The sequence below is a fragment of the Brugia malayi genome (assembly GCF_000002995.4).
Source record: "Brugia malayi strain FR3 genome assembly, contig: Bm_v4_ChrX_scaffold_001, whole genome shotgun sequence".
Classification (NCBI taxonomy): domain Eukaryota; kingdom Metazoa; phylum Nematoda; class Chromadorea; order Rhabditida; family Onchocercidae; genus Brugia; species Brugia malayi.
The window spans coordinates 20,303,364-20,330,999 of NW_025062479.1; the positions used below are offsets into that span (position 1 = coordinate 20,303,364).

At 32.8% G+C, this 27,636-nt stretch overlaps 1 protein-coding gene across 10 annotated transcripts; it reads left to right on the forward strand.

Annotated features, from left to right (window-relative positions):
• Positions 1-619: 619 nt before the first annotated feature.
• On the forward strand, positions 620-26,981 carry Bm2 (the record flags this gene model as incomplete). 10 transcript variants are annotated; one of them, XM_043075523.1, is made up of 65 exons in its annotated part: positions 620-719; positions 1,133-1,268; positions 1,692-1,791; positions 2,437-2,854; positions 3,865-4,099; positions 4,385-4,458; positions 4,813-4,925; positions 5,614-5,786; positions 6,294-6,402; positions 6,768-6,968; positions 7,416-7,603; positions 7,905-7,995; positions 8,224-8,330; positions 8,436-8,619; positions 8,822-8,914; positions 9,255-9,435; positions 9,720-9,807; positions 10,273-10,369; positions 10,501-10,650; positions 10,750-10,882; positions 11,119-11,270; positions 11,565-11,713; positions 11,904-12,003; positions 12,206-12,323; positions 12,777-12,809; positions 12,958-13,031; positions 13,346-13,596; positions 13,763-13,924; positions 14,017-14,194; positions 14,379-14,534; positions 14,658-14,741; positions 15,049-15,279; positions 15,421-15,551; positions 15,749-15,913; positions 16,195-16,285; positions 16,486-16,632; positions 16,831-16,951; positions 17,124-17,315; positions 17,518-17,642; positions 18,016-18,099; positions 18,179-18,303; positions 18,377-18,550; positions 18,830-18,971; positions 19,085-19,262; positions 19,500-19,553; positions 19,656-19,743; positions 19,823-19,970; positions 20,338-20,460; positions 20,810-20,942; positions 21,157-21,238; positions 21,711-21,797; positions 21,931-22,008; positions 22,184-22,325; positions 22,638-22,722; positions 22,904-23,082; positions 23,273-23,428; positions 23,558-23,655; positions 23,824-23,944; positions 24,483-24,594; positions 25,088-25,218; positions 25,438-25,515; positions 25,851-26,057; positions 26,231-26,405; positions 26,549-26,675; positions 26,825-26,981. In XM_043075523.1, 65 exons carry the CDS (start codon positions 620-622, stop codon positions 26,979-26,981), a joined length of 8,895 nt encoding a protein of 2,964 aa, XP_042931457.1. The 10 variants fall into 10 exon arrangements, with proteins under 10 accessions (XP_042931457.1, XP_042931458.1, XP_042931456.1 ...); XM_043075524.1 differs by having other exon boundaries at positions 22,910-23,082; XM_043075522.1 differs by having other exon boundaries at positions 5,614-5,744.
• Positions 26,982-27,636: the final 655 nt, after the last annotated feature.

The following is a 27,636-nucleotide window of genomic DNA, read 5'->3' on the forward strand; positions in this document are numbered from 1 at the left end:
ATCGTTGGATTTGGTTTAGTTTTAATCAAATTATGATTACTGTGCCACCAATCATAGTTAAATCGTAATAGTAATTGGGTAACTAAATTCTGACTTTCTGTTGTTGCATTACTTTCGTCAGCATAGTTAAGGACAGAATTTTCTTGTGGTATTCATGCCTATAATCACGACATGAAAAATTTTCAGTAGACAACGTTTCTCCTTCACAATCTTCATTTTTTAGCTATCTCATTTAATAATCACTGTTACTTTCCATGATCATACTGAAAGCAGAAATGGTTTCCTTGTACTCAGTTATGATTTCACTGCCGTTGTCACAATGTTACTGATAATAATCAGATCTCGAATGTGATAGTTTATGGTCGCTATTGCTGTAGTTAACTTCCGGTATAGTTCAATACATTGGTATGCGAAGATCGATTTTGAACAGCTTTGATATTTTATGACTTTACTTAAGGATTCAAACATATGTTAAAAAGGATTGGTTTTGGTTCCAACGACGAAAACTAGACGTTTATACGGGAATCGTGAAGGATTGTTACTGTACATATATAAACATATATATATATATATATATTTATATACATATTCCACATTATTTAACGTACATAGCATTGTTATGGATGATCAGTACGATCAACAGATGCGGGATGATGATTCGATAGAACTGAAATCAGATTCTGATAATAGCAAGAAAAGACGATATGCTACAAAACGTGGTATGCATTTCTTTTTACGTTTCTTTTATTTTTTTGAGTAATATTGGGAACTTACTAAAACGATTCCATGTTCACTTATTCGATCGTGATCGAATAGTAACTTTTAGTCATACTTGAAAATGCGATTTAGCATCAACAAACAGAAAATATGGCGACAAAAACAGAGAGAGCCAATAGAACTATCGAATGCTAAACTTACTATTTAGTTATTTTTTGGAACCATCCATGGTTTCAAGTTAGGAAATCATAGGATTGGATATATACATACATGGGATAAAAACTTGAAAATTGGGAATTATATTAAATCATTAGAGTGGGAATTAACATGACGTTTATTGAAGAGATATAAAAAAAGTAACATTTTACAGCAGCTCAACACAGTAATGAGATATGATATTTTATTCCTTTTTCAGCTTTTCTTGTCAATGATTCACATTGTTCTGCGCCGTCGTCATCGCCACATTCAAGCCCGGTTGACGCTTCAGTTCCCACTGATTTCAGTTCTGGCGAATTGAATGACGCAATTCAGACATACAGCCGATGCAAAAAGTTGAACTTTTCCTTCATTTCTGGATTTTTTTCTGATTCATTGCAGGAAATTTATGTGACAAGATTTCATGCAAAGTAATATTAAGTGAGGGCTTGTTGAAAATTGTATAATAGCTTACATAATAAGTAAGCATATGTTATTTGTTCCACTGATTGAAACTCCGAATGGGCATTGCAAGAACTCGCCTTCGCAGAGCCAACCAATATACTTTTTATCGTTACTAATGATAGCCAAAGCAGACATTTTGAGTACTAATTAAAGTATTGGATTTCCTTAGAGATGAAGATGCCAGTAATACGCACTTCTACAATGGGATGAAAGCAGATACCCACTAGGTGTCTTTACATCACAAGTCTTTTGTGAAGTCATGCGCATAGATAGATTATACTACCAAATTTTCTGAATGGTTTTTCTTTTTGTAGTGATAATTTGCCGACGAAATCAGAAGATGAAAATGGAGACTGGTGGATGCATTTTGATGAAATGCCGGTACGAGATGAGGAAAATGACTCACCTTTACTGGTAGTTTTATTTTTTCTAACAACGCGTTAATCTTTACTGCAACCCTAAAGTTCTTTTTTCTATCCTGGAAAATCTATATTTCATGTTTCACTTATTTTTGCAGCTTTTTTTTATCGGGAGTTAATAGGCTGGCATCATTTTTTGATTTTTTTGTTGTGAGGTTAATGGAATCATGCTGGATAATAATGACGTCAGACAATTCACCCCTTACATGTTCTTTTAAACTTGTCCAATTTGAACTTGATTTATTTTCATTTATATTTTTACTTGGGATTTAGGGTGTCGTTTATTTAAGTGGCAAATCAGGTTCTAGTTTGTATCATTACTGAAACATTAAAAAGCCAAAAAAAATTATGTTAGGATTAAAATCTAATTTCTGAGGTTTCTGAACAAAGCACAAATTTTTACATAGACTAGCGAAGAGTTATTTCTTGATTCACACAGTCTGGTTATTAATTATGTTAACGGAAATTTAACGGCAAATGTCATACGCTTCTTAAAACTATTTGTGGCCGTTTCCAGGGCGATCAGATAAAAGAAGTCACTCATCGAATGAACGAGTAATCAGAGGTTGGAGGTCCCGCTAATTATAATGAATAAGGGATATCAAAAATCTGTTAGTAAAAAGAAAAAAAGAAATTGCAGATTCGAACATCAGTGAGTCCTGCTTTTGCTAAATCGGGTGTAACGTTTGATAGTGGTGGAGCATCGTCCAAACCTTCACGTGATATGGAGTCAATGAAATATGACATGGCGGGCTCTGCTGCTGTGGTTGGAGTGATGCACACTCTAACTGGCCGAAAAGCGAAGATAAATGCAGTCGGTGTGGTTGCACCTGCAGAAAATGCGGTAGATGGCTTTGCTGAATCGATGAGTTCCAAAAGTGAGCTAGAAGATGTGGTGGAAAGTGTGGAAAGTCCACAAAGTAAATTCGATTTGAATGAAGATGACGGGCAGACACCGTATCCGTCGACACCATCGAAACGGCAAAATGTGGATTATTTCCAAGAAAATCTTGATTTCTCCAGTGTTCCAGAAGTACTACTACCATCAGTTTTTCACAGTATGTTGCACATTTACTGATTTATTAAGTCGAATTTTAATACATTCTAAACAAAGCACATAAGGAGTGGAATTTTTTGATAAATACATGTATGCAGCTTCCAGAAATATTGTTACAAACTAAAATATTTTGGATTGTTTCAAGTATATTTTCTGTAGGATTACTGCCCATATCTTATTCAGTTAGTTAGAAGCAATCCTATTTGTACATCAAATCATGATTACTTTGTTTAATTGAAGTCTCCAGTCATGTGTAATACTACTTATACATAATGATAGTGAACAGTTTTTAACTGATTGACTAAGGAAATATTAATTTGTTTAGAAATATATTGCTTAAATAATATGCTATGAAAAAACTCGATTTGTTTCCCTTTTTATATCTCATTTCTAGTAATGGGAATATATGGAATATTCCAGAGTGCTTATTTGTAGAGCAAAAATGTTATGCAGCGTTCTATATTATTCTTTATTCTCACGAATTCTAACTGTAGTCTCCTCTTAAAGTTTGCAAGTAATGAGCTCTCCCTGTTACTGTTTTTGCACTAAACGTTTTTAGCGTTCTTCAATTGCTAATTCATACTTTCTCAAAAGTCGTGTGTACTTTATGGTTATTTTTATTCTGTTCCTTCAATCCCTTTAATTTCTTTCAAATATTCAGCATTGCAAATCTTCATGATCGAATAGTACTGTTCAAATTATTTTTCCAAATTTCACAATCTAAATTTTTTTTGATAGTTGTTAATTTACAGTAAAAAAATCTGTCGTTTCTTTTCAATTTTCATTTGATTCCCAATTAACAGTTAAGCGAGATTGAATTGGCTACTACCGTTTGTTTAACAGTTACAATGTTCTCCAAGATACTACTAGTATGAATTTAGGGAAGAAAAGATAAGTTGCAGACACGTCACCCCAACCTGGGAAAAAGGTAGCATGTTACTTAACAGGGATGGAAATTTTGTCAAAAAATAACGGTGGAATAAGAGCGTGAGATTCATCGCAACATTTCAGAAAGTCCAACTGGTAGAGCAATGTCAAGCTCGGCTCCAGCATCCACCATTGGGTCGTCATCTTCAAATATGTGTGATCCTTTGCAGCGGCCAAATACATTTGATGTTAAAACATCACCATCAGCACATGCCGAGTTAAATTCAGTTGCAAGTGAGAGGCCAAAAGAATGGGAGGATTTCACTGAATTACCATCCGGGATGTTGACTCGTTTATTTGATCAGTTACATCGTGCAAGGTTGTTTTCTTTTATGAAGTGGTTGAGATTTTAATCGTAATATAAAATTTTCCAAAAATGGAAAAAAGGCAAAGGATCGAGAAGCATTTTATTAATAGGAAATATTAGGAGGAAAAACAAATATTTGAGAATGTGTGTAATATGATGAGTTGTGGGATGAGGTTGCCACACAATTAAAGAATTAAATAGTTGAATTTTTTCAAATTTGCCAAAATCAAGGACATAATTTGAAAATTCATGAATTGTTTACGTTTTTCATCTGCTTAATCTTGGTATGTTTTACAGATGGGTGGTACCAGTCTTACCGAAGCAAGAGCTAGAAGGACTGATGGAAGTTGCAATTGTGCTAATAAAACGAGGTATTCACTTTGGTATTAAATACTAATGCTAAGTCAATGACAAGGTTTTTCACCATAATTTTAAAACTGTAATTGTAGCGTTGGAAAGAGGAAGATAAGACATGTGCATATTTGAACTAATTATCAGCTGTATCAATCAACTCCTGCTTTTCAAGAAGGAGGGAACAGATAAACAACTATGTTGATGGATGCTTGCGTATTTGTTGATAATAAAACTGAAGAATATGAAGTTAATTGTAGAGTACTGGGATTTAATTCTGTTAAACGTTATTGTACTAGTAATATCGGGAACATAGTTGATACTGAGATGCTGTGCTAGGGAATAGCAGTGATTGACATTTAGCAGCATTGCAGGAACCGATAAGACGTCGAAATTTTTCGAAGGTTTTCTCGAAAAAGGACTAGAAGTTGCTTTCGATAAGTTGATGAATGATGAGGCGATGAAAGACTGGAAGATCGAAATCCATGTAATTTCTCATAAATCGGATTTTCTTCATTATCATAGTTTTATAGCTGGATTTAAGTTATATATATTTGTTTAATACCGGATTTTAACTACCTTTTTTTTTTGTTTTGTTTTGAATATAACTGTGATTCATAGACAATACAGATCCACCTAATCCATTTTTTTTCGGATTTTTTTTCATAATCTTTTTGTGTATTGAGAATGTTTTGAAATTAAATTATGGAAAAGTTTTTACGTAATGTTATCATAATTGGCTGTGGGAAAAAAGATAGAATTGCAGCGATGCTTTAGAGGGAAAATGTAAACAAGATAAATACTTTAAGATAGAAATGAATATACCGCTTCCTGTCACCCGTACACAATTTCAGTGCATTTCGGGGATATTTATGTATTATCTATGAAAACCGAATTGATTTGCAACCGTGATTTGCAAATTAAGCGGTCGTTTTTCATTTAGTATTTATTGGGAATGCCTTTTTACCGAATTGATTTGCAACCGTGATTTGCAAATTAAGCGGTCGTTTTTCATTTAGTATTTATTGGGAATGCCTTGTTTCTTTAAAAATCTGAGGATTGTAGCCCTTCTGTTTCTGCTGTTGTTAATGAAGGAAATGAAAGTAGTTTAACGCATGAAATGGCTGAGAATAAATTTTCTTTCATGTTAAAAGATTTGAAAAATTGGATTGCAGCGATTTATTTGGCTAAGTGTTGCACGATTCCTCATAATGTTCACGGAAAAAATGCGGCAAACACTTGTAGCAGAAGATTTTCATCATTCATACTGGAAAATACTGCAATACGTCATGTCCAGCAATAGTCGGTATGCTTTAAAGCTGCCGAGTTTTTTGTTCAGTTCTGTGAAGTATGTTATTTGTTTGCTTTTTTCTTCTTTTTTATGCTTTGATCTGATGACATGTTATAATTTTTTGCCGTTCACTTTTGATGAGCTACTCTTTAATTTTATTTCTTTAAAATACAGAATAATAAGAATCCCAGTACCCTGTCTTTTTAAATAAGTCTAGAAATAATTTTCAAATTTTGGGAGAAGCAAATGAAGGCGAAAATGTACACAAAACAAGGTTAGAAGAAATAAGATAAGATAGAAAAAAGCAATCTAATTGGTGTTAATTTTTTTGCCTGTAAATTTGGAAATGATAAACTAATTTTGAGAAAAAAATTTTTTTTTTTTTTTGCAGTGCTTTTTTTTTTGTTTTGTCTGTTGTTTATATATATATATATATATATATATATATATATATATATATATATATATATATATATATATATATAATGGGATGGAGATATTTTTCTTTGTACTAGTAATAGAATGATCACACCGATGTAATTGTCATACACATTATACTTTCAGTTTTCATATGCAAAATTATGGACGTAAAGCGGATTTCTTGGAGATGGAATTTGATCCAAGTGAACTGATGCGTTACACCTCGATTAATACCGTTGAAGAAGTGTATCAGGTTGGCAAACTTTAATCTAACTTATGTTGTTAGCGATAAAGTTTACGAAACTTTCTCTTCAGCTGATGGTGGTCTTATTCTCTCTTATCCGAATCTAGAGTGTTCTGATTTCTCAGCAGTATATTCTCACTGTTCTTGTTTGAATTCTGTCGTTCCAGTATTTGCATTTTTTAAAACAGTTGTTTGCATACTTGCTTTGAAGGTGCTATTTTTGCTGTCGTGCACAGCAAAAATGAAAATTGAACATTGTAAAAGAGTTGTACTCTTGAAAAAGCCTTTATTATTATCCACACGAATCCTGCATTATTATTTGCTTCCTTACTTTTTTATTTCATTTATCATTTTCCAATCGTCTTGAGTTTCAGAGAGTTTTGCAATTATGGCTTTTGCTATTACTGACATATTTCGGAAAGATTGGCGGCTTCACATTGATGAAGAATTTCTTAGAGAGAAATGTTAATGAAACAACAAAAATTACTGATTTTATCGATTGGCTTCGACCATTTGCTTCTTGTTCACTCCTGTTAAAACCATCAATCATTATAGAAACTTTCGGTCCGACTATTGTAAGTGTTGCTTTTATCACTACGTAATCTTCATAATAAAGTAATGAACATGAACGAACTGGAACGGAGAAAGGTTAGGCGAATAAAAAGTGTGGAGTAATAATTTATGTTGCTTGATGTTTCAGTAATACTAATCAGTAATGAAAAAATGAGTCTCGAATATTTCATAGCAAATTAAGCTTTTTCGATTTCGGGAAAAGTTAGAGGGAGAAGGAGAATTCATTTTTGTAAATATTTAGTGTCGAATTTCTAAATACGACTTCCTCATCATCTGACTGGCCAAAAAACTGGTCGACATTATTTCGTCATCATTTTTGTCATGGTGTAAGAGGTGAAGATGGGTTTGTGATTGTGGATGAAAGTAATTAATTCAGATAATTGTGTAAACAACTGTGAGGAATGAATATGCTAATCATTTTTTCGGAGATATTGACATCTAAAATTTAGCAAATAGCAGTGGCACGATTGGAACACATGGACGATAAGGAACTGAAATGCGAAACGGTGAAAGGTGATTTGAACGAATCACCATACGTTGAATTAGCAAAAGTATTACAAAGTCTGCTGTTGATTAATCCAGAGATGATCCACCTAGGACGACAAATGCCGTTTTTCTCACTACGATACATTTTGCGGTATAAAATATTAAGAAATAATTGCTTTTCCATTTTTTTAATAGATCTGTTCCTAAATTCCTTGCATAAAAATTAATTGGTTTACGATTCTGTTCCCAACATGCAAGAATCTAAAAATTAAGAATTCTCGATAATGATTTAAAAAATCTAAATCTAAAAAAATAGGAAAAAACATACAGGGGACTTGTAGGCACCGAATTGAGTTTATGTATATTTCAGAGGCAAAAGCGGTATCATTAGAAATCATTTCAAGTTGTTACTTTTCTTCAAAGAGTAGATTAATAGCAGGAAGAAATTTCAGAGTACTTCAAGTAGCACCTTTTGCTGGACGTATAGCAGCTTTGGAAGAATTACATATGGTTCTGCATAATGCGGCGTCAGAATTTCGGCAGGTGTGCTGTCACCATAACATTCCTAAGCTTTAACAGAAATAACTTTGACAACTGCATTTTATATTTTTATACCGTTCTTCCATCATTTTTCGCTTTGTTTCAGTATAGTATTTCCATAATTAACACGTATTTCTTTAGAGAAATATGAGAAATATAAAATCATAACGTTTGAAGCAAAAAGTGAAACCAGTATTTTTCTTCATATTCATGATATTATCATTCTTTCAGCAAGAATTAGTAATTTCAATGAATGATTTAACTGAATGGTTGAGGAAGCAACACCTTATCGAAATATTAGTTCGCGATAATTTGCACCATCCGTCATATTGTGAAAGGTTTTGCATTTTTTCATTAAAAATGAGCTTCACTAAAAGATTTAGGCAGGTAAATTTTATTTAATAATTATATTGATTGTCTTGTTATCAAATTGATATTTGCAGGTTAGAGAGAGTGTTTCGAGTGCTACTAGAAAGAAATGCTATAACAATTGATGATTTGGATATCCTGTGGAATGTACAACATGAAAAGCATGACGTCATCCAACGAAATGTTCATGATCTAATAGCTAAGCTAGTTAACGGACTGAACAACACATTGCAGAAGCACTTATTTGAACGAATGAAGGTGAGAGTTTTTAATTCTCAATTTTAGGGTTTTTTTGATTTATAAAGATTTTATAAATTCAGTACACACTATTTTTTTTTTTTTTTTCAATATGTAGCTGTCCCTGTTTTTTTTTTTTTTTGATTCATAAATTTAAAGAACTGAAATTAGAATTTGAAAATCAAAATACTAATCAGAAATGTTGGGAATTATTTATATTAAGGAGAGTTGGACAAAGTCATCTGCAAGACAACGAACACTTCTGCTTGATCTCATACGTCGAATTGGCGTTGACTTCAGTAGTCTTACTGAAAAGGTGACTCTAATCATTTTCTATTGCTTAAAATAATTGACCTTGCGATCAGTAGTGGCATGTAGTGCTCTGTAAATAATTTCTACCAATCGAAGTCTAAGAGTAGTAATAATTGCATAATATAGAAACCATAAGAAGTTATAGCCCTCATTTTTTAAGTATATAAGAAGTTATGACTGCGCAAGGGTAGTTTTGGACAACAGTCACATGATATGATTCGATATGTGAACCTCTTTCGAGATTCCAAAATCTTGGCTGCATTTGACGATGGTTATGCTGCTATCAAGAGATGGATTGCTTCAATGATCTCATTTTTCATTACTAACATGACCAAAATTTCCAGGAATTAACTATAAAATCTCTTTCGCTGCTGTGGGATTTATTTCATGATGAGCGGCTACCTGTAGAAATGATTGATGCTGCCCTAGAAGCACATTTCAATGTACTAGAAAGTGCAGTACCTGCTGAAGAACTACGGCGACATTACATTGAACGTTGTATTGATGAACTACTTCTGGATTCGGGTAATTCATTCAAAATCATTAAGTAACTGATAGTGGTTTTCATAATAAAGCCATGAGGCACAACAGAAGCAAATCGTACAAAACTTTCATTTATCCTGGAAATGAGCTATATTTGGAATATGCAGTATTAGTTGACTTTAAATTAGTAAAATTATAACGCCATGCAATTTTCGACTCAGTTTCTTAAATTCCTATTTTTTAATTTTTTTAGTTTCCTGGATTTAGATGATTTCTTTTTTGATCAGAGACGATAAAGACACAATATTGTTTCACTTTTTTTTCAGTATTCGTGCTTCCGGCATTAAAGCATATGCAGCGATTAATGATGTTAATGCCAGAATGTGATTATAGTACAGGCAGAAAAGTAACACGGTTAGTTCATTTTCAGATAACGAAAGCATTCTTAACCTTTAATCCATGTGCATCTTAAATTCTTTTTTAAAACTGACATCATTTTGCTAAGGAAGTTGTGCAAACAAAAGTGGTCTTTAACTGATATTTTCTTTCAGCTTTGTATTTTACTTTCAGCATTAGGATGCATTTTATTGTCTTTTTCATTCTATATGCTGGCACGAATCAAATTAACATATCTGAATTTAAATAAGTGGATTAAGTTGAGCAGTTTTGAAAGACATATGATGTAAAAGAAATATAAGATAAAAGGAGAAAAGGAGGATACATGGGATAGTAATAGTAATGAAAATTATCAACAGTGAATTCGAGAAAAAAATGATATGTTTTGTTGTTTATGTTTTTCATTGTTTCAAGATTCTTAATATCTAATTTTTTTTTCCTTTTTTTTTGGAATTAATTTTTTTTTTCTTTTTTTTTTTTAAGGGCGGAATATATCGCTACTGTACAGCAAGATACGGAACTGTGCTCAAGATTGTCGAAAAACGTTGCTCTCTACATGGAAAAAGTCCGAAATGCTGTGGTATACATCTAACAATAATAATAAACATTACCTATTATATCGAATTATTTAAAAAAATATAGAACTTCATTTAGTTTACACTGGATGTCTAACAGCTAATAAAATTTTTTTATTATGTCGATAATTTTCAGAACGACCAACCTCATGTTTATGTTGCTGTGGAAGATGCAAGTGTTTTAGTGCTTGTTGGCCGCTACACTCATAGCGATAATTTACAAATTCGACTGGGTTTTCTGCATTTCCTTCTCTCTGATGGACAACTTTGGCTTATGACACCGCAGGTTCATTTTATTTTATTTTTTTCTGCTTTTCTTATTCGTTGTTACCTTTAAAGTTTGAAATAGCTGAATGATAACTATCACTGAAACATAAAGTTACAGGCGAATGAGTTATGGGATGCTCTTATCGTTCAATCAGTATTTGAATATGAGCGTACATATGGCTTTCAACTATTTGGTACAATGCAAGATCAACAAGATATTGATCCAAAAGCACTTGACCAACTTTTTACATGTAAACTTTGTTGTTTAAGTCTTTTTAAGTTCTTTTTACATGTTGAAATTTTAAGGTTTCTTTTAAGAGGTGTACATAGGCCTATAGCATTTTCTGCTATTCAAATTCAACACCATAGTAGAAGGGTCTTGCATGATTCTTTAAATCCGTTATTTTAATTGTGGTTGTTAATTACTGTGAGAATATAAACACCGAGATTTTCTTTTTTTCTTAAATATCAAAAGTTTTAATTTCAGCTCGGATCCTAAAACTTCCAGTTGAATTGTTGAACGAGGAAGGCTTTTCATGTTTCAAAACCTTTTGGATTGCAATAAACAAAAGGCATAGTAAACTTTTCCAACCCACTGAAGGAATGTCGCATTATTTGATGTGTGACTTTGATCTTGAGGTAAAGGAACATGTGAAATAAAATACGGTATTGTTTGTATTTCAAGTTCTGCAACTCATCAGGTGATTCGGACTTTGTTATAAGCAGCAATTATGTCACATGAGAAATTAAAGGGTTTAGGGAGAGAAAAACTTAGGGAGATGGGTTAGCACTTTATTTTTTTTCTTTTATTGACAACTTCAGTTCCACATCTCATTGTTGCAATTTTAAGCAGATCCATTATCATTCATCGAGCATACACGTACTTCACATTTCCTCGAGTTTCGGAGTTTTTATCGTTTTCTTTATTTTCAGGGAATGGATTATTTATGGGAAATAATGCTGCAAGCTCGTGCTGAAGTATCACATTTGGCTATTTCTCTATGGGTCGGGATTTTGGCAAATCCTCATACTGCAGTGATCTCTGATTTTGCTAATTTGATTCAAACTGTTGTTAATAAATGGTTAAGTGTACTTTAAAATATTTGATAGCTTCTAATTAGCTATTAGATGAAAAATGGTTGCTCTGCTCATTAATTATTTGCCGTTTCATATGTTCTTACTCTAGACTGAGTCACAGAAGGAGAAAGGAGATCGTAGCTTTGAGTGCTCATATATGTTTTAATTTGAGAAAGTGAACTGTTTTTCTTTCAGTTTCATAATGTTGAAAACGAAACACGATGACCTCATAAAAGGCAATAATAGTGATGAGAAAAAAATGAAAATGCTTGATCGAATGGGTAGAATATTAACGGTAAATTTTCGTTTACAATATTTTTCAGATCACAGTTTTTTAGTTGTGATCTGATTTTTGTTATTTTTTCTTTTCTTATTTTTTGTTTTGTTTTGTTTTAGGATTTTTCAAATAAAATGTATATATTATATTTTTTTCATGCATACTGTGCCAGAAATCTTCATGTTCAGATTAATTTATTAAAAAATTTACTTTAATTCAGGCTCTCAATTCTTATATCTGTGCATTTGATGATGATTATTACATTCCCGAAAGATCTCAGCAGCCACTTCGCAAGGCAGGTTTAGGACGGTGTTTTGTATTACCGGTCGTTTTCCCAGGTTTTCTTTTTTAAATATACATTTTGCATTTGGGCTAACAAACTGTAATAATGAAAGATTTAATTTACATATTTTCTTCTTTCTTTCTTTTTCCATAACCTGAATTTTTTTAACTTTATTTCATGATTTTTTTTACAAAGAATTTTTTTTAAATTGATGTTTCGTTCAATCTTGTTTCATCTAAAAAACTTAATACATAGAATATACGGGAACAAATAGTATAATTAGAAGGAATACTGGATATTTGATTATATTAAAAGTTTCTTTGTTGTTTAACCAAATACTGGACGAGGTGTACATAGTTAACGATTGTTTTGGCAAATAAAAGTTTTTTTTTTTTTGTATGTGTGTGATTTACATCTTTATATGCTTTTAAACATATATGCTTGAAATCTGCATGCAAAATTTGTTCAAAAAAGTTTTCATTTTATTTTATTTTTTTTTTTTTTTCAGATGAGAAGCTACCGAGTAGCGTCGACACGAACTGTGAGTTTGCATTCATTTAATGCCTAAGTTTTTGTGGAATTTATTTGTTTTTACTAAGTTTGGATTTTCAATTCCGGTTTCAAATCAGTTATTCAGTCTTCCCACTTTTTGTCTTTCTATTTGAGACAAAAAATTATCCATACTCCAGCACTAGCAGTGCAAGACGAAGATCATGGTATTCCGGTTCACTCCACTATGTCACTTTCAGCATTGAAACTGAAGGTTTGTAACGGCTTTTTTTTTAATGAAAGTATACATCAGATGTCAAGTTTTACATAAAAGTTGTTGCAAGTTTTAGTCTGTTCAAGAATAGTAATTCTGAACTGCAGAAAAGTTATCAGGAGTTTCAAATATATTGGGAGAATACTGAACATTTATTTTTTGTGTGCAAAAAAAAATCACAACCAAGTTATGATATGGACATGGTGATTCAACATCCAGAATTGTTAAGCTCCTTTGGATGTTTAAATAGGTGTTTTAGATGGATATGGTTTACAAAAGAAAAGTTTTTGACTTTTCAAAATGACCAGTTCCAGATTGATGACCAGTTACGATATATGGATGGTTGCAATATCGGTGGAGTGCTTGTACCAGTACAGTTAACCGTTCAGTCTCTTAATGCGCCGGAAACGAGAATATTGCATTCGTCTGATCGTCGTAAAACACTTGATGAATTAGGAATTGATGCCAATTCACATATTATAATTAATTTTCAAAGTCATTCATGCACATGGAATAGTCGGTTAGCTAGTAGCGATTCGAGCCCTGATCAAACACTTACTTCGTGGTTTGAATTTTCATTTTGAAAAATGTATCATTTGTTCAAAGCTATGCTTTAAGTGGTGTGGCGTAAAGAAGAAGTTTAATAACTGAATGCAAGCTTCTGAAAAGGGTAGATTAAGAAGCAACGTTCTGTATTTCAGTAATGAAGAAAATGAGCTTCTGTATTTCAGTAATGAAGAAAATGAGCGTGGTAATGAAGAAAATGAACGTATTTTACCGGGCGCCGTAATAGCCGAAAACTCTGATCATGTTCGATTCCTTTATACTTTAGCCGACATTGGTTATGCATATGGGAATAATTATTTGAGAAAATCTGCTAGCGATGTTTTGAAGTAGGTTTTACTTTATATTCGTTCAAACTTTTGCTACGTTTTTTTTGGCTTTCTAACCAAGTTTACTTGCTTTTTGAACTAAAAAATTTCAGTCAAATACCACCAGATACAATGTCAGTGACGATGCTAAAGGTATTGGTGGAATCAGGACAGTTATTTAATCTGTTACCATCCGAATCATCTAACTACGTTTTGCATCTTTTGCGCGTTTTACATTCCTTGCTTTTGCCGTGTAATGGACATTTCATGATTGAAGCTACGGAATTCCAGGTCTTTTTCCTAGTGTTTTAGACTTTTATTCTCTGAGAGTTTCCGTTGCCTTCCTGGATCCACGTATTGTGAATTCGAAGACAAACCTTTTTAATACCTACCAATATGATTTTGTAACTTAGAGTTAACGTTTATAGCTTTGAGCTTGGTGACTGGAACTTAATGTTCATAAATGTTAATTTAGATCTTTTTTCTTACGTCACCAAGTTGTTTGGCGGTGTTTTCATTCCTGGAAGATCCTCAAATTTTATGTCGATGGGATGAATATGTCTGTAGCACAATTGTTTGGTGGTTGGCAAATATAGCGAAATTTATTCTCTTTGTAGCCGCACGCCTCAAAGTATGCATATTTGTTCACATTTCTGTATTACTCTGCAGGATAATCATAATGACTTATGACATGTCATCCGCCACTTTTCCCTTGCTGTTCCAAGATTGTTTAGAACAAGGAGGATTTTTTTAGTACTTGAGGACCACCGATGTGGATGGGAGTGGATGTTTTGAAACGGGTCGGATTATTGATCGTGAACAAACAGTTTTTAAAGAGGTTATCATTCTTATATACAACAGTAGTATCTAAACTCTTGTTGCTAGTGAAAAGTGTTGTAATTTTGAAATAGTGTCGCAATTCAACATATTGTGATAAATTCCGAAGCTCGCAGAAATTGTTTCACTGTATTTGTGGGGATGTGTGAAAAAGTAAGCAACTAGTAGAGTAGAAGTTTCTAGCCAGATTGGGTTTTTCTTTATAATAATATTATGGTGTATTATTACTAAACGAAATTTTTCTTTAAAAAAAAAAAGAAAATGAAGGAAAGTTTTCTAGGCAAATTAGCATTCCACTATTTTTATAGCTATGTTGTGTAGTTGCACGTGATCTCAACAATCGCATCGAAGAGAATCCCGAAATCATTGAAACAATTTTTCAATTGTTTAACGCAGACAATAATCGACTTGAATGTCTTCTACGGCTGGCGTGGGCAGTTGGTTCACGAAATATACCATTGCGTCTTATCTCAGGTGGCTTAGCGAAAGATTCATCTATTGAAACAATTCGCCAATCAGAACTTGCAACTTTTATGCTGGTAATTTATTACCCGATACTACTTTATTACCCAAGGAAGAGTCGCAGTTTTTATTCTTTACTCCAGATTCCATAAATAATGCATCCGATGTGCCGAGTGTTTGTAGGAGTATAATTGTGAATAAATAACACTTTTATACAGGAAGAACCCATAGAATGCTTGTTGGATGCATTTGCGATAGAGGTCGTTAATGGAGATTCAACATCAGAAGTTCTCAAAATCATCCATCTGTGGAATCTTCTCGTGTCTGATTTATTGTTCTGCAAAAGCTCGTACGTTTTATTGAGTTTAGAAAAAAGTTTCTGATAATGAATCTCATTCTCATGTTATATAAAAATCGTAGTTCTAGACGGGTGGAGATTTCGTCAACCCGACTAAAACTTTCACAGAACGACCTTGGTAAAATTGTGAATATGTAAAATATGTGGGATTTAGCGCTCCTCTATCGGAAAATTCCCATTGTTTTCAGTGTGATCCGGCGCTATTTCTCAGCTTTAGTTCGGCGGATGGTTTGTCGTAGAGGTGCAGCGGAGCGACAACTTGCATCAGCATTGTTGCAGTTACTTTTTAACAAATTGGAAGAGAGCGATGAAAAGCTAGTGAAGAATGCGGAATTTTTTGTTTTATTATGCAGGTATTTTAGTTTTGTTCGTTGATTGGATTATGGTGTAACTTAAGAGCTTCGTAGAAAAATTGTCGACAGATTCATGGAAGTTAGGTAAAAGGATTATTGAACTTTTGTAAATGACTGTACTGCGGTTATAATTTAACTGTTTTTGGTAATTTGAAGCAGTCAGTTCTTAGCAAAATCATTTCTATGACATAATAATATCAAACTTCATCTTAACCTGTTTCAGACATTTTTTACTGTAACTTATCGTTTTAAATTTATCAGTTAGTGTAAGAATTTTTAAGCTTGTTGGATCACTGTAAAAATAATCAAATTTATGTTGACGATGTAATGCAGCGAACGGAAAAGGTTTTGGACTGGTTAGATCGTGCAAAGGTAACTCATTTGAAACTTCTGAATTTCTGTTGAATATTGTTGGCAATAGTTTGGAATAGTTTACACAAAAATATTGGTGTATCAGATAAAGTGTGTTGGATACTTAGAGGCACTGCGGTAGAAACTCCTAGTAAATTAGTACTTAATTCGCAATTTTTGGATATTTTTGCAAAACATTTTTTACATCGTAAGAGTTTCAGCAGCATACTATTGCAAATCAGGAAAGTTACCCTGATGACAAATCACTAATTGGGCGGCTTGATGTGTGTCGTGGTTTGCTGGGATTTCTTACAAAGGATGAGAAAACTGCAATTGGTTCGGAAGCTAATGGTACTCAGCTTATTAAGGTAATTGCTTGAAGGATCTAAATCAGTATTTCATGTGGTTCATAGGTTAAGAACTTTCTCTATGTTAAAAGTTGCGATTGGTTCGAATGTTGAAAGATTTTATGATTTCTTAAAATTCTTCTAAAGTGATTATTTTAATTTTATATGTAATTTTCTATGGTCCATTTGTTATATTCATTTTTTTGTTCTGATTTGCAGCAGTTGCTAGACGAGTTTATTTTGCCATCTTCTCGAACATATGTTGATTTGATACGGCAAAAAGAAAGCGATAGCGATATTCACATACAGCGTTCAATGACACATTCAGCAATTTCGAGAGGTGGTAAATTGTTTGGTGCGCTAAAATGATATTAGCGAATAATTCAGCTAATTTATACATGAAAGATGGTAACGATGTATGTTTTACGGTTAAGAATATGGCAGTGTCTCTAATGCCTCTACGAATTAGCGAAGTCTACAGGAATATTAACAGTCAATTCGATACTTTTCAGGTATAGATGAGTCAGATAAGACCATGCCACGTTCAGAAACAATGGGGCCATTGCTTTCTTCTCGTTCTATTCCAGTATGTGGTACCAGTGAAAGTGCCAAAGCTGCATACAATTTGATTGTTGCACTTTGTGACACAACACCGCTTAATTACCGATGCATAGTTGAAAGTCTTCTTGAACTTTTTTACTCAGGTTCGTAATTCTTTCTTATATGTTAGAGGTGAGGGGAAGAGATTTAGAGATATCCTTGTCTTTCGCTCGATGGTGAGAAATTTGCAAAATCAAGAGCTTTATTTTTATAGTTTTCGTTGAAGCAACATTGTTTTACGAGCTGATTGAGAACAGTGGTGTATGTCACGTGATCCATTTTCGATTTGAGTAAGTGAATTTACAGAGCCAGTTCCTACTATGAATATTGAATGGGAATATATGCCTGGATATTCCGTTCGTTCACCGAACAGTTACGTAGGACTAAAGAATGGTGGAGCTACTTGTTACATGAATTCTGTATTTCAGCAGGTACGTTCCTTCTTACTTTGATTTCTAACAGGTGACCAAATTTTGGCTTATTCAGGTAATTCCAGTGTAGTAAATCTAATTCAAAAGTAATATAATGTGGCTACTAAAATTATTAATAACCCAGCATACTATGTTTCCTAATCCTATCAAAACTATTATTAAAACAGCCAAAAAAAAAAAGGCTAATGCCTGTCTATATGAAAAGTTGTTAAGAATTTAGACTGCTTGTTCTTAACACTTCATTGCATTACTAAGTAAAACTTGAGTTTTTAGAATCATGTCAAGCTATTAGGAACATCTTTGAATGGTTGTGCCATTGTTTTATGATCGATCTGCCCAGTTAAGCATACTGTGAAACAAAATCTTTTTGTAGATATTCATGATTGAACCGCTGCGGAACGCCGTTATCAATGCCAACTTTACGGATGATATAAGCGTCGAAGAAATGGTTCTAAATGTAAGCTCATTTTCATTGCAAGAAATTTGTCCCTGTTAATAATCAGTCTTTCAATTCAGTATTTTTTTTTTATTTTCAGGAGTATAATGTTTCGGAGGAACACTACCATGCAATAATTTTGAAAGCTGTACAATCAATTTTTGCACATCTTCTTGGCTCTGAGATGCAATTCTATTCACCAAAGTTTTTCTGGAAACATTTTCGGTTAGTCAGAAAACCGTTTATGTTTTCAAGGACTTTCAGGATTTACTTGAATTAGAAAAACGACGTATTTTAGGTTCTGTGGTCAAGCAGTAAATGTGCGAGAACAGCAGGATGCTTTGGAATTTTACAACGCTCTCTTTGATTCTATAGATGAAGGACTTAAAAAGCTGGGTGAACCACCTATTTGTGAGAATTTATTTGGTGGAACATTTGCTGATCAGAAGATTTGCAAAGACTGTCCACATAGGTATTATAGCTTGTTCATTTTTTAAATTAGATTTGAAAAGAATATTGATACAGCAACCACTATTTGTGCATTATACATTCATAATCATCCTTCTTATATTCTAGTTCCATAAAAAATGTAGATCGAAGTTCGAGCTTTAGTGTTTTTTTTTTTATCTTGCCAATCGAACAGCATTAATGTCTGACGTTTAATGAAAAAAAAAAAAAAAAAAACCATTCAATTTTTTCCTCCTTATTTTTTTATTTTTGTCTGAATTTATTTCATGGTGAAAACATTCAGATATCAACGCGAAGAACCATTTACATCAATTTCGGTTGATGTCCGGTCTCATAACAACCTTCTTGATTCCCTTAAAGAATATGTGAAAGGGGATTTGTTGAACAACGACAACGCATATTTGTGTGAAGAATGCAATAAGAAGGTAAGTTTTTGGCGCCATTTCAAATAGAATTTCAAATGTAGCTCATAACTTCGAATTTTAAATAGTGAAAAATGAAGAAAGATTACCAAACAAAAAATAAATGTGTTTTATAGGTGACAGCAGTGAAACGCTTATGTGTTGCCAGATTACCTCCATATTTGACGATACAGCTAAAAAGATTTGATTTTGATTGGGAACGTGATTCACCACAAAAATACAACGATTATTTCGAATTTCCGATTGATCTTGACATGATGCCGTTTACTGTTCATGGATTAGCTCAAGCAGAAGGTATTTTTTTATCTTTCTATGTATGATATAGCAAATAGCTAGATTCGTTATATTTTTGGTCAAAACGGAACTTCGTTCTGTTCATATTAATTCGGCATGGCAGACGAATTTAGGAGACGTTTTCGTTGTTTAACTCAGTGATTGTTACTTATTCTTCGCAGTCGGTTATCATTGTTCTTAATTTTCATTTACAATCTCCAAATGACATTCCTACTGATTCAATTAGTTTATTTGCAGGAGAAGTTTCGAAAGAAGAATTGACACACTCCTCGGTAACCGATAGCGGTCGAGGTGTTTTTTATATATATATATATATATTCATAGCTACACTTAACCAACAGTTACACTTATTTCTTTCGTTTGATATTGGGATTTACTTTTATTTAATTGCAGGCACATCTGAAAGAGCATCACCGGAAGCAAACGATATTTATGGTGTTGCTGGCACGTCGACATCAGAAGTTAAACTGGTTGATAATGAGTTCGTCGTTTCTATTTTTGCAATGTTTAGTAAATAATTTTGGATATCAATTATGCTAAATTCAATAAAGGTGATTTAGTACGAAATATTGTTTACGTGGAGTGATTGTACATTCGGGACAAGCTAATGGTGGCCATTATTATTCATTCATTCGTTCCGAAGAAGACAGTGGTCGTTGGTTCAAATTCGATGATGTTGACGTAACTGAATGGCATTTAAACAAAGAGGTAAACTTTGATGTAATAGGAGAAGGCTTTCATTATTTCAGTTAAAAATTAATGTGTATCTGGAAATTGTTATGTCATTTATTCAATGCTTTATTTTTTTGTCATTTGTTTACTGGATATTTAGATTATCATATCTTTAAGTCCTTAAATTAACGGTCACGTAGATGCCATTTGTTGCATCTTTTACAAAAATCTCCAGCTCTTTAAGGATAAGCAAATCTTATGAGTCGATAGAAGATCAAATATTTGATTGAAAATTTAAAAACTGCGAATGATAATATTTGTTCAGTGTTTGGTTTTTTACGATGTGACCTCAAGTTTTTTGTATGCATGGAAAATTGGTCTTTTTGAATTTTTACATTTTGAGGAAATGCAAAGTATGTGGTTTGGTGGTGAATACATTACGGAAACGTTCGAGAATAGCAGCAGCCATTATCAAAAAAAGCGACAGAAGCGCTGGTGGAACGCTTATTTGCTCATTTACGAAAAGGTTTTCATCAAATTTTTATTATATATTTTTGTAAAAGTGTGGCATATTCCTGCATACGAATTCATTCCCGTCCAATTAAAATCTTGATATTTTGCCAATATTAATTTACGCTGGTTTCAGTGAAATTAGCTTTCTTTTGGTATGTATAATAATTATACCTTTGTCAGCTGACAAATTACTTGAACAGCTCATTAAACATGGTCCGATATGTCTAACTTATCTTCTTACCACTGGCTGAGCCCTTTCGTACTTCTTCGTGCTCCGAGTTGTGCATCATGCTGTGCTTTAATGCTAGGATCATCTTTAGGGTGCTCATCCTCAAAACTTATTTCAATCAGTCGTTTTATAGATATCAGCTACTGGTGCTTCCGTGGTATCATCATCAGTGGAACTAACAACTTCTTGCTCTTCCACACAGCCATCACATTCGTCTTCCAACAGTCCGCTCAGTTTGGATAAAAAAATAGGTGCCATGTCTATTAGTAAGTTCCCTTTTTTTCATGATTTCATCTAATTTATATAAAATGAGATATTAACTTAAGGTTGGAACCATTCGCTGAATCAGGATCAACAAGTTTTGCTATTGGCTGGAATCGTTAGGCAGTTATTGAACGTCTTTTATTAATCCTATATCTCTTTACTACTACCTTTAATATGCTTGCAAATGAATGATTGGAGAAGGCATACATATTTCAGGTACTCGTATTCGACAGATGCCTCCGAAACTGGAAGCTCTGGTTCGAGGCAAAAACACTTGCGCTATGCATGAACGATCGCAGTAAGTTGAAATGTCTTAATGGGTTGAATTTTAAATATTCGTGCAGTGGAGTGCTAATTTTTCACAGTTAGTAACTCCTGATGTATCTGAAATTATTTAATAATCAGCTAACAATGAATTGAATTCTATGTTATATTCTAATATGCTTGATAATATTGTAAGCACTTTTTACATATCAATAAATACAATATAAATATTCGGGATATCGTTTGAATGTTTGAAAGTCTATTAGGGATTCGAAATTACATAGATTCAAATCTGGAAATATTATTGGTCCACTAGTCATGGTAAACTGGCGAACTAAGATTGTCCTGTAGAAATATTTATATGATTTTGAGGATAAATTGTCTTCGAGTTGAAAATTTTGTCTACAATGGCTAATATGATGTTTCATACATCTTTTATTTATATAAGATGCTAGAATTGGAACTTTGAGATTAAACCGTTGACTTTCGTTATAACAAATTTTCAGGTACACTTCGAATTACTTTCAATTCATTCGGGATATATGCTCACGAGCGGTTCGAATGATCACTCGGATGAATCTCGAACTTCAAGAGTAAGGCTTTATGAATTAGTATTTTTCCGATGAATCTTTTCATGTGTTCCAAATCCGAATTTTCGATTGATATGTTGCACGGAATAGTTGCTATGCACAGAAATAAGTTCTTAAATCATTCATTATTTTGCAGCGATTATTATTTATTAACGACCAAACTGCTAAGCAAGTTTCTATTTTCTACTGGTTTACGAGCAAAGAAAACGTTGCGGTAAGTGGTTTTAACCAAACAGTGCAGAAGTGTTAGATATTTTATCTACTCATACGTTTTGTCTATGCTCACTACGTTTTCTCATCCTTTGAATGTAAATTTGGCAAAAATTTGTGTGCTGAATATTGCTTCTAGTTCTTTTACTTTTCGAGGGAAATAAACAGGTATATTGCAGTTCGGGCAATGTAACAGAATGGCAGAAAACTTACGAAATATTGTTTACATCATCAAAACCTTCTCGTGGATGGTTTATCTGTAATATTATATTTCAGTCGAAAATGGTTGTTTTATATCTTCTTACCGCGCCTTCGACCGATGTAAGCAGGCCGAATTTTTGAGGATTGGTAGTTTGAAAATTTAAGAAAACAAATAAATGTATGTTTATGGTATGATAGGTAATAAGGGAGTAGATTTTTTTCAGTGCGAACCCTAGAAAATTTAATTTAGATGACATAGTAGGTGTCGCATTCATTGTCAGTCACAGACTTAGCCAGTTTAAGCGAGTAGCCAACTTAAGTAGCTTTGATTCTTGGAAGTATATAATTAGAGATTGGTTTTGCAAGCTGGGAACATTGTTTTTACATTCTAGAATTTCATGATTCCATGATGAATTTCATGATTACTTTCAGGTGCGATATTTTTTCACAAATATATTTGTAACACTTTTGAATGCAACTGCACACGATTATTTTGATGTTATTCGACCGTATATGCGTAAGTTTAGCGCTGGGTAGTGATTCCTATTGGAATGAAAATATTCTGAACTATTAATATTTCGGACTTTTGTCACCTTTATATTGTTTGCCAATTCGACAAAAATTATCATGAAATATTTTGTATTATTGTTCAGGTGGCAGTTTCGGAGACATAAATTTTAACAGTACTAACGTTTCAGTTGCAGGAGATTGCCCTGATTTCAAAATTGATGCTGTTTATAAGGCGGGTGATACGTTATCTGATATGTTTATCACTTTGTTACTTATCATCCCTCGCAATTATTTCACCGAATTTAGCACTTACCCTACCCAGTATATAACTTTGTTCAATCTTTATGCTCTCTCAGGTTTGGAGCAGGTATCTATGTGTTTTTATATTTTCCATCCCTATGCGCCCAGTTTTTTTTTTAAAAAAATTTATGATATGAAAGTGCATCCTGATCAACTGAATAGCCGTCAGCAATTTCATGTCTAAATTTAATCCAGCAGCCTTTTATAAAGTTCCAGTGAGTAATTTCATTGCTTACTTTAAGGAGAGAGTTTTTCAGAAAAGGCAATTAGTACGAAAAGGTGCCTTGCATGCGTTGTTGATGCTCATTTCACGGGAGGATTATCATATCAAAGTGATTTACCAAGATAGTTCAAAATTGTATGAAGTTATTTCATTACTTCTCAGGACTTGCAAATTTGAATGGCAAGGAGAGGTGAGGACAAATTAGAACATAAAGCTAATTTATGTTTTAGCGAGTCTTTTCTATTCCTTTCTAAAATTACAGAACATACGTTTTCAAATAAACTTTAATGTAAAAATAATGTTTTTGCTTCTTTTGGAGAATGCCGATTTGAATCCATATGCTATTACAATCGGTGGGCTTGTTCAAGCACCTCAGGAAGTTGCTGAGTGGATGGCTGAATCACTTTTTGTTAATAGGTACTTTGTTTTACATAGATTTTCCAATCTGCTTAATTAAAGCAATAGGTAATAATTTCTTATATGTAATATTTCGAATATATTTATGGATGGGTAATAATGTTAGCTAATGAAGTTTTGTTTTAATTCGTGATGTGATGCGGGGCTAAAACATGTGGCAAACTTTAGATTATTGAAGCAGCTGATCGAATTACCTACCGACCGCGCAGTTGCACTAGATATGATATTGTATTTGTGCTGGGAAAATCTTCAATTTACGAAAATTCTTCTCTATCACTTTTCGTTTGAGGTATTTAATTAGTGCTACTTCAATTAGTAGTAACTAGTATCTTTTGTTATTACAAGGATATCAAAAGAAGCAGGAGTCCTTACTTTTTATCGCCAAAGGTTCTCTCAAGATTCTATTGTTTTGGCATAGTTTAAAGCATAAATTTCGTTTTGTACTTTCTAAAAAATGGTTGGGACGTTGCAGAAGGATGATTTTCTTTCTGTCTCCGGTGTTTAATGATGTCATTAAACATTTGGGAATGGTTTTTTTTTTCTTACTTGGCCAAGTGAGGAGCTTACTTGAACCAAGGAAAAGAACATGTTAAACGCAGATAGAGTAATGAAAATAAAAGAGCCATTATGAATAAAGCAATGCGTTGCAGTTAGGTGCTTAATTATATATATTTCTGACTGTTTTGTATAGAACGAATTTTTACACTTAATTTTATTAGACCTTATAGAATAGAAGAAATAAAATTATGAAATAATTCCAATTTTTAATTTTATCCGTAAATTGTATCCTTACTTGATTTATATCCTCTCTATCACTCCGTTTTAAGTGTCTGTTTACACCGAATGAAGTGAAAAACGCGACAGCGATCATTGAAAACATTTTTGAAATCAATGATTCGGTACAAAGGGAGCGTCAGCGTCTGATACTTTTAGGTTTTGGTAAGTTACAATGTCTCATTTTATGCTTTTTACAGCAACACAATTGTTTTTATCTGCTAAATTGACTTTAAATAAATTTTTGAGAAATCAAGCAACTAATAACTATTATCAAAAGGTTTCTTAAATCTCTATCTTTTTACTCAATTGTTGATAATATTCGTGCTGATCATATAATAAAATTTTTGTTCTTTCGATTTTTTTGTGCATGTTTCATTTCTGTGATGTTTTTTTTTCTTTTTTTTTTTGTGTTGCATTTAGGTTAATGGAAAAATTCTTGATTAGGAAGCATTATTAAAGAAAGGAACATGTTTATGAATTTAAACCTTTATTAAAAGAAAACTTCTAGATGATAATTTAGGAATGGAAAAAAGATTTTTGGTTAGATGTTTTGTTCAAATTTAATTTCAAATTTGGTCTCATTTCAGCTTGAGATTTGATTAAGCAGTGGTCTGATTTGATTGCATAAATTTCAGTAATTATTCAACCTCTTCAGACAATGGACCTCAGAAGTACAAAGGCTTTATTGCAATAATGTTCGGTCAGAGAGATATCTACTCATGGAAAGCATATCATTTATTGCGAACGTTAATCGATATTGCTTTTGATAATGAAGAGATTATTAAGGTTCGTTTTTAGATGCCATAATGACAGTTCATTATTGTATTACCTAAATTTTGATAAACTTATCTTTTGGTTTACAGTTTCATTACCAGAGCAGATTGTCATAGAATTTGACGACATATGTAGAAGCATTTAATTTGAACTTCAGTATTGTAAGCCTTATGAGTGTAAAAGAGAAAAGTTTTTTATTCCTTTTACAGCTTCATTTAACACATGATTAAGGTTCTTGCGGAAAATGAACAAGCTCGTAACAGTTTGTACAGATTGAAGGATTGGTTTAAATTGCAACTTACTGCCGAGGTAAGTCACAAACTTTATCTATAAAGCTTTCCTCTAAAATTGAAGTTCAGGAATATTTATGCCAACAGTGGTAATGAGGTAGAAATACCAAATTTAATTTGGTGTCTAGTTCATTTGTTACATAAAATACCTACTTTCAGTAACGGATACGACATAATATGAGTTTCGCTATTTTGAAGAACTTGTGACTTTCATTGATATTAATTCATAATTCCAAAAACAGACATTATTGATCCGTTGCGGCATTTTTTTTTCAGTACTAGAAGAACCTATGAAAGATCAAATTTTGTTGAAAAGTTTGACAAATTGTCTTTGCTCATTTAAGTTATTTTCAGTCGGCTAAATCGGATATTTATGATTATGACTGTCGTCGTGATGATTTGGATAAATCAACTGAGACTGAAGGAATGGATAGTTTTATTGAAGTCTATGAAAAATTTGATGATTTCCTTTCGAAACTGAATGTTCCATCGTCAATTGTTTTGAGTGGCAGTAGTTCTTCGAGCGATGGTGATAATTTCATTGTGGACACTTTTTTCGGAGTAAGTATAATTTATTGAGAAAAAAAGACCCGAATATTCAGGCATTATTTTCTTTTTTACAAAAATTAGCAGTGCATTATAGCTCTGGTAGATTAACGACGTATGCTTATTTATAAGATTCAGATTTATCTGAACTTACAATCGATGTATAGTTTGAAACAAGAAATCTTCAGGATATGCAGAGGAACGTCCCGAGAATTTCGAGTGATAGACGCCGATTTTCCGAAGAACATCCGCGATCAGCGGAGCATGCTTCAGCACACTGTGGTAGGGCTGAAGTATCCTCAGTAATTGATTCACCTAAAAGTATTACCTCGCCGATGAAATCCAGGCTATCCTTGAAAACAGGTTTATTTAAAAGTTATGTCAAATACTAATTCGTTTAGGAATGGAGTATCTATAACTGAGGTGCTCTGAAGAAATGTGAATACATTTGACATAAGTAAAACGTGCAGTTTTTGTCATTTTCAAAAAAAAAAAAAAATTTGAAGGAACTTCTGATGAAGCTTTAACTCTGGGCACATCCATGTCACTCAGCGAGAGGCTTTTAGCTAATGTCGGTCTACCACCTCCACCGCCTTATTCAGAACATGATTCAACTGATGTAATTTCACAACAGTAAGTCTTTTTTTTTTCTTTTAAATTTATCTATTTATCAGTTTTTTTTTAGGAAATGTAGGATTTCTTTCGTGAAAATGTAGTTATCTAGTATCGAAAGATTGATGGTGATAGTTATTTACCGCTGGAATTCTGACAATATTTTGCAGATATCCACGTGTTCAACAATCAGTGTCGTCTCTGGGTACACCACATTCCTGGCAAATTTCACTAACCAGTGAGATAAATCGTCCCGAAGATGATTCATCAATTGAATCCACGTCGACGGGTGTTGAAATGGAAGATGTACCACCACCATATGAATAAGTGTCAGTTAAGTAGGAACGGTATAAAATTTACTTACTTCAGTAGATTTGGTTATTGCATGAGAGGTTTCATTTATCCTATGAACAAAATATCTTTTATGTCTTGCTGTTATCTTTTTTCATTGGATTGAGTCGAGTAGGACTAATTATATTTGAGAGAATTTTAATTGTTTTCTTATGATTCGAAATCTCTTTTTTTGTTTTTTTGTTTTTGTTTTTTTTTTTTTTTTTTTTTTTTTCATTGCAACCTTTTAGCTAATTCACTGAGGTGTAATCTAAGCATATTTCTTTCTTCAGTTTCTGAACAAAAAAAAAAAAAAAAAAAAAAAAAAACCATATATGAAACATGTGTGCAAAGTTAGTATTAGCTGTGTACAGTCGGTTAATGAGAGCAAGCATTCCTGAGATTTTCGAGGTATTTGTGGTTCATCTTTTACAAATGAATTTGTTGTTGCTCCAATTTTATGCTTTTTTTTTTCTTTTCTTTGTTTTCTTGGTTAATTTCATCATTGTTTGTCCTTAGATTTCTTTGCGCAAAATTTTTTACCTTATGATCATAATCTTTTTTGCATAAATTTATCCATTTATGTTATCTTCACTTTTTTACTCCTTTCATTCTCTCCAGGACTTTATTTTATCAAATTTTAATCTTTGCG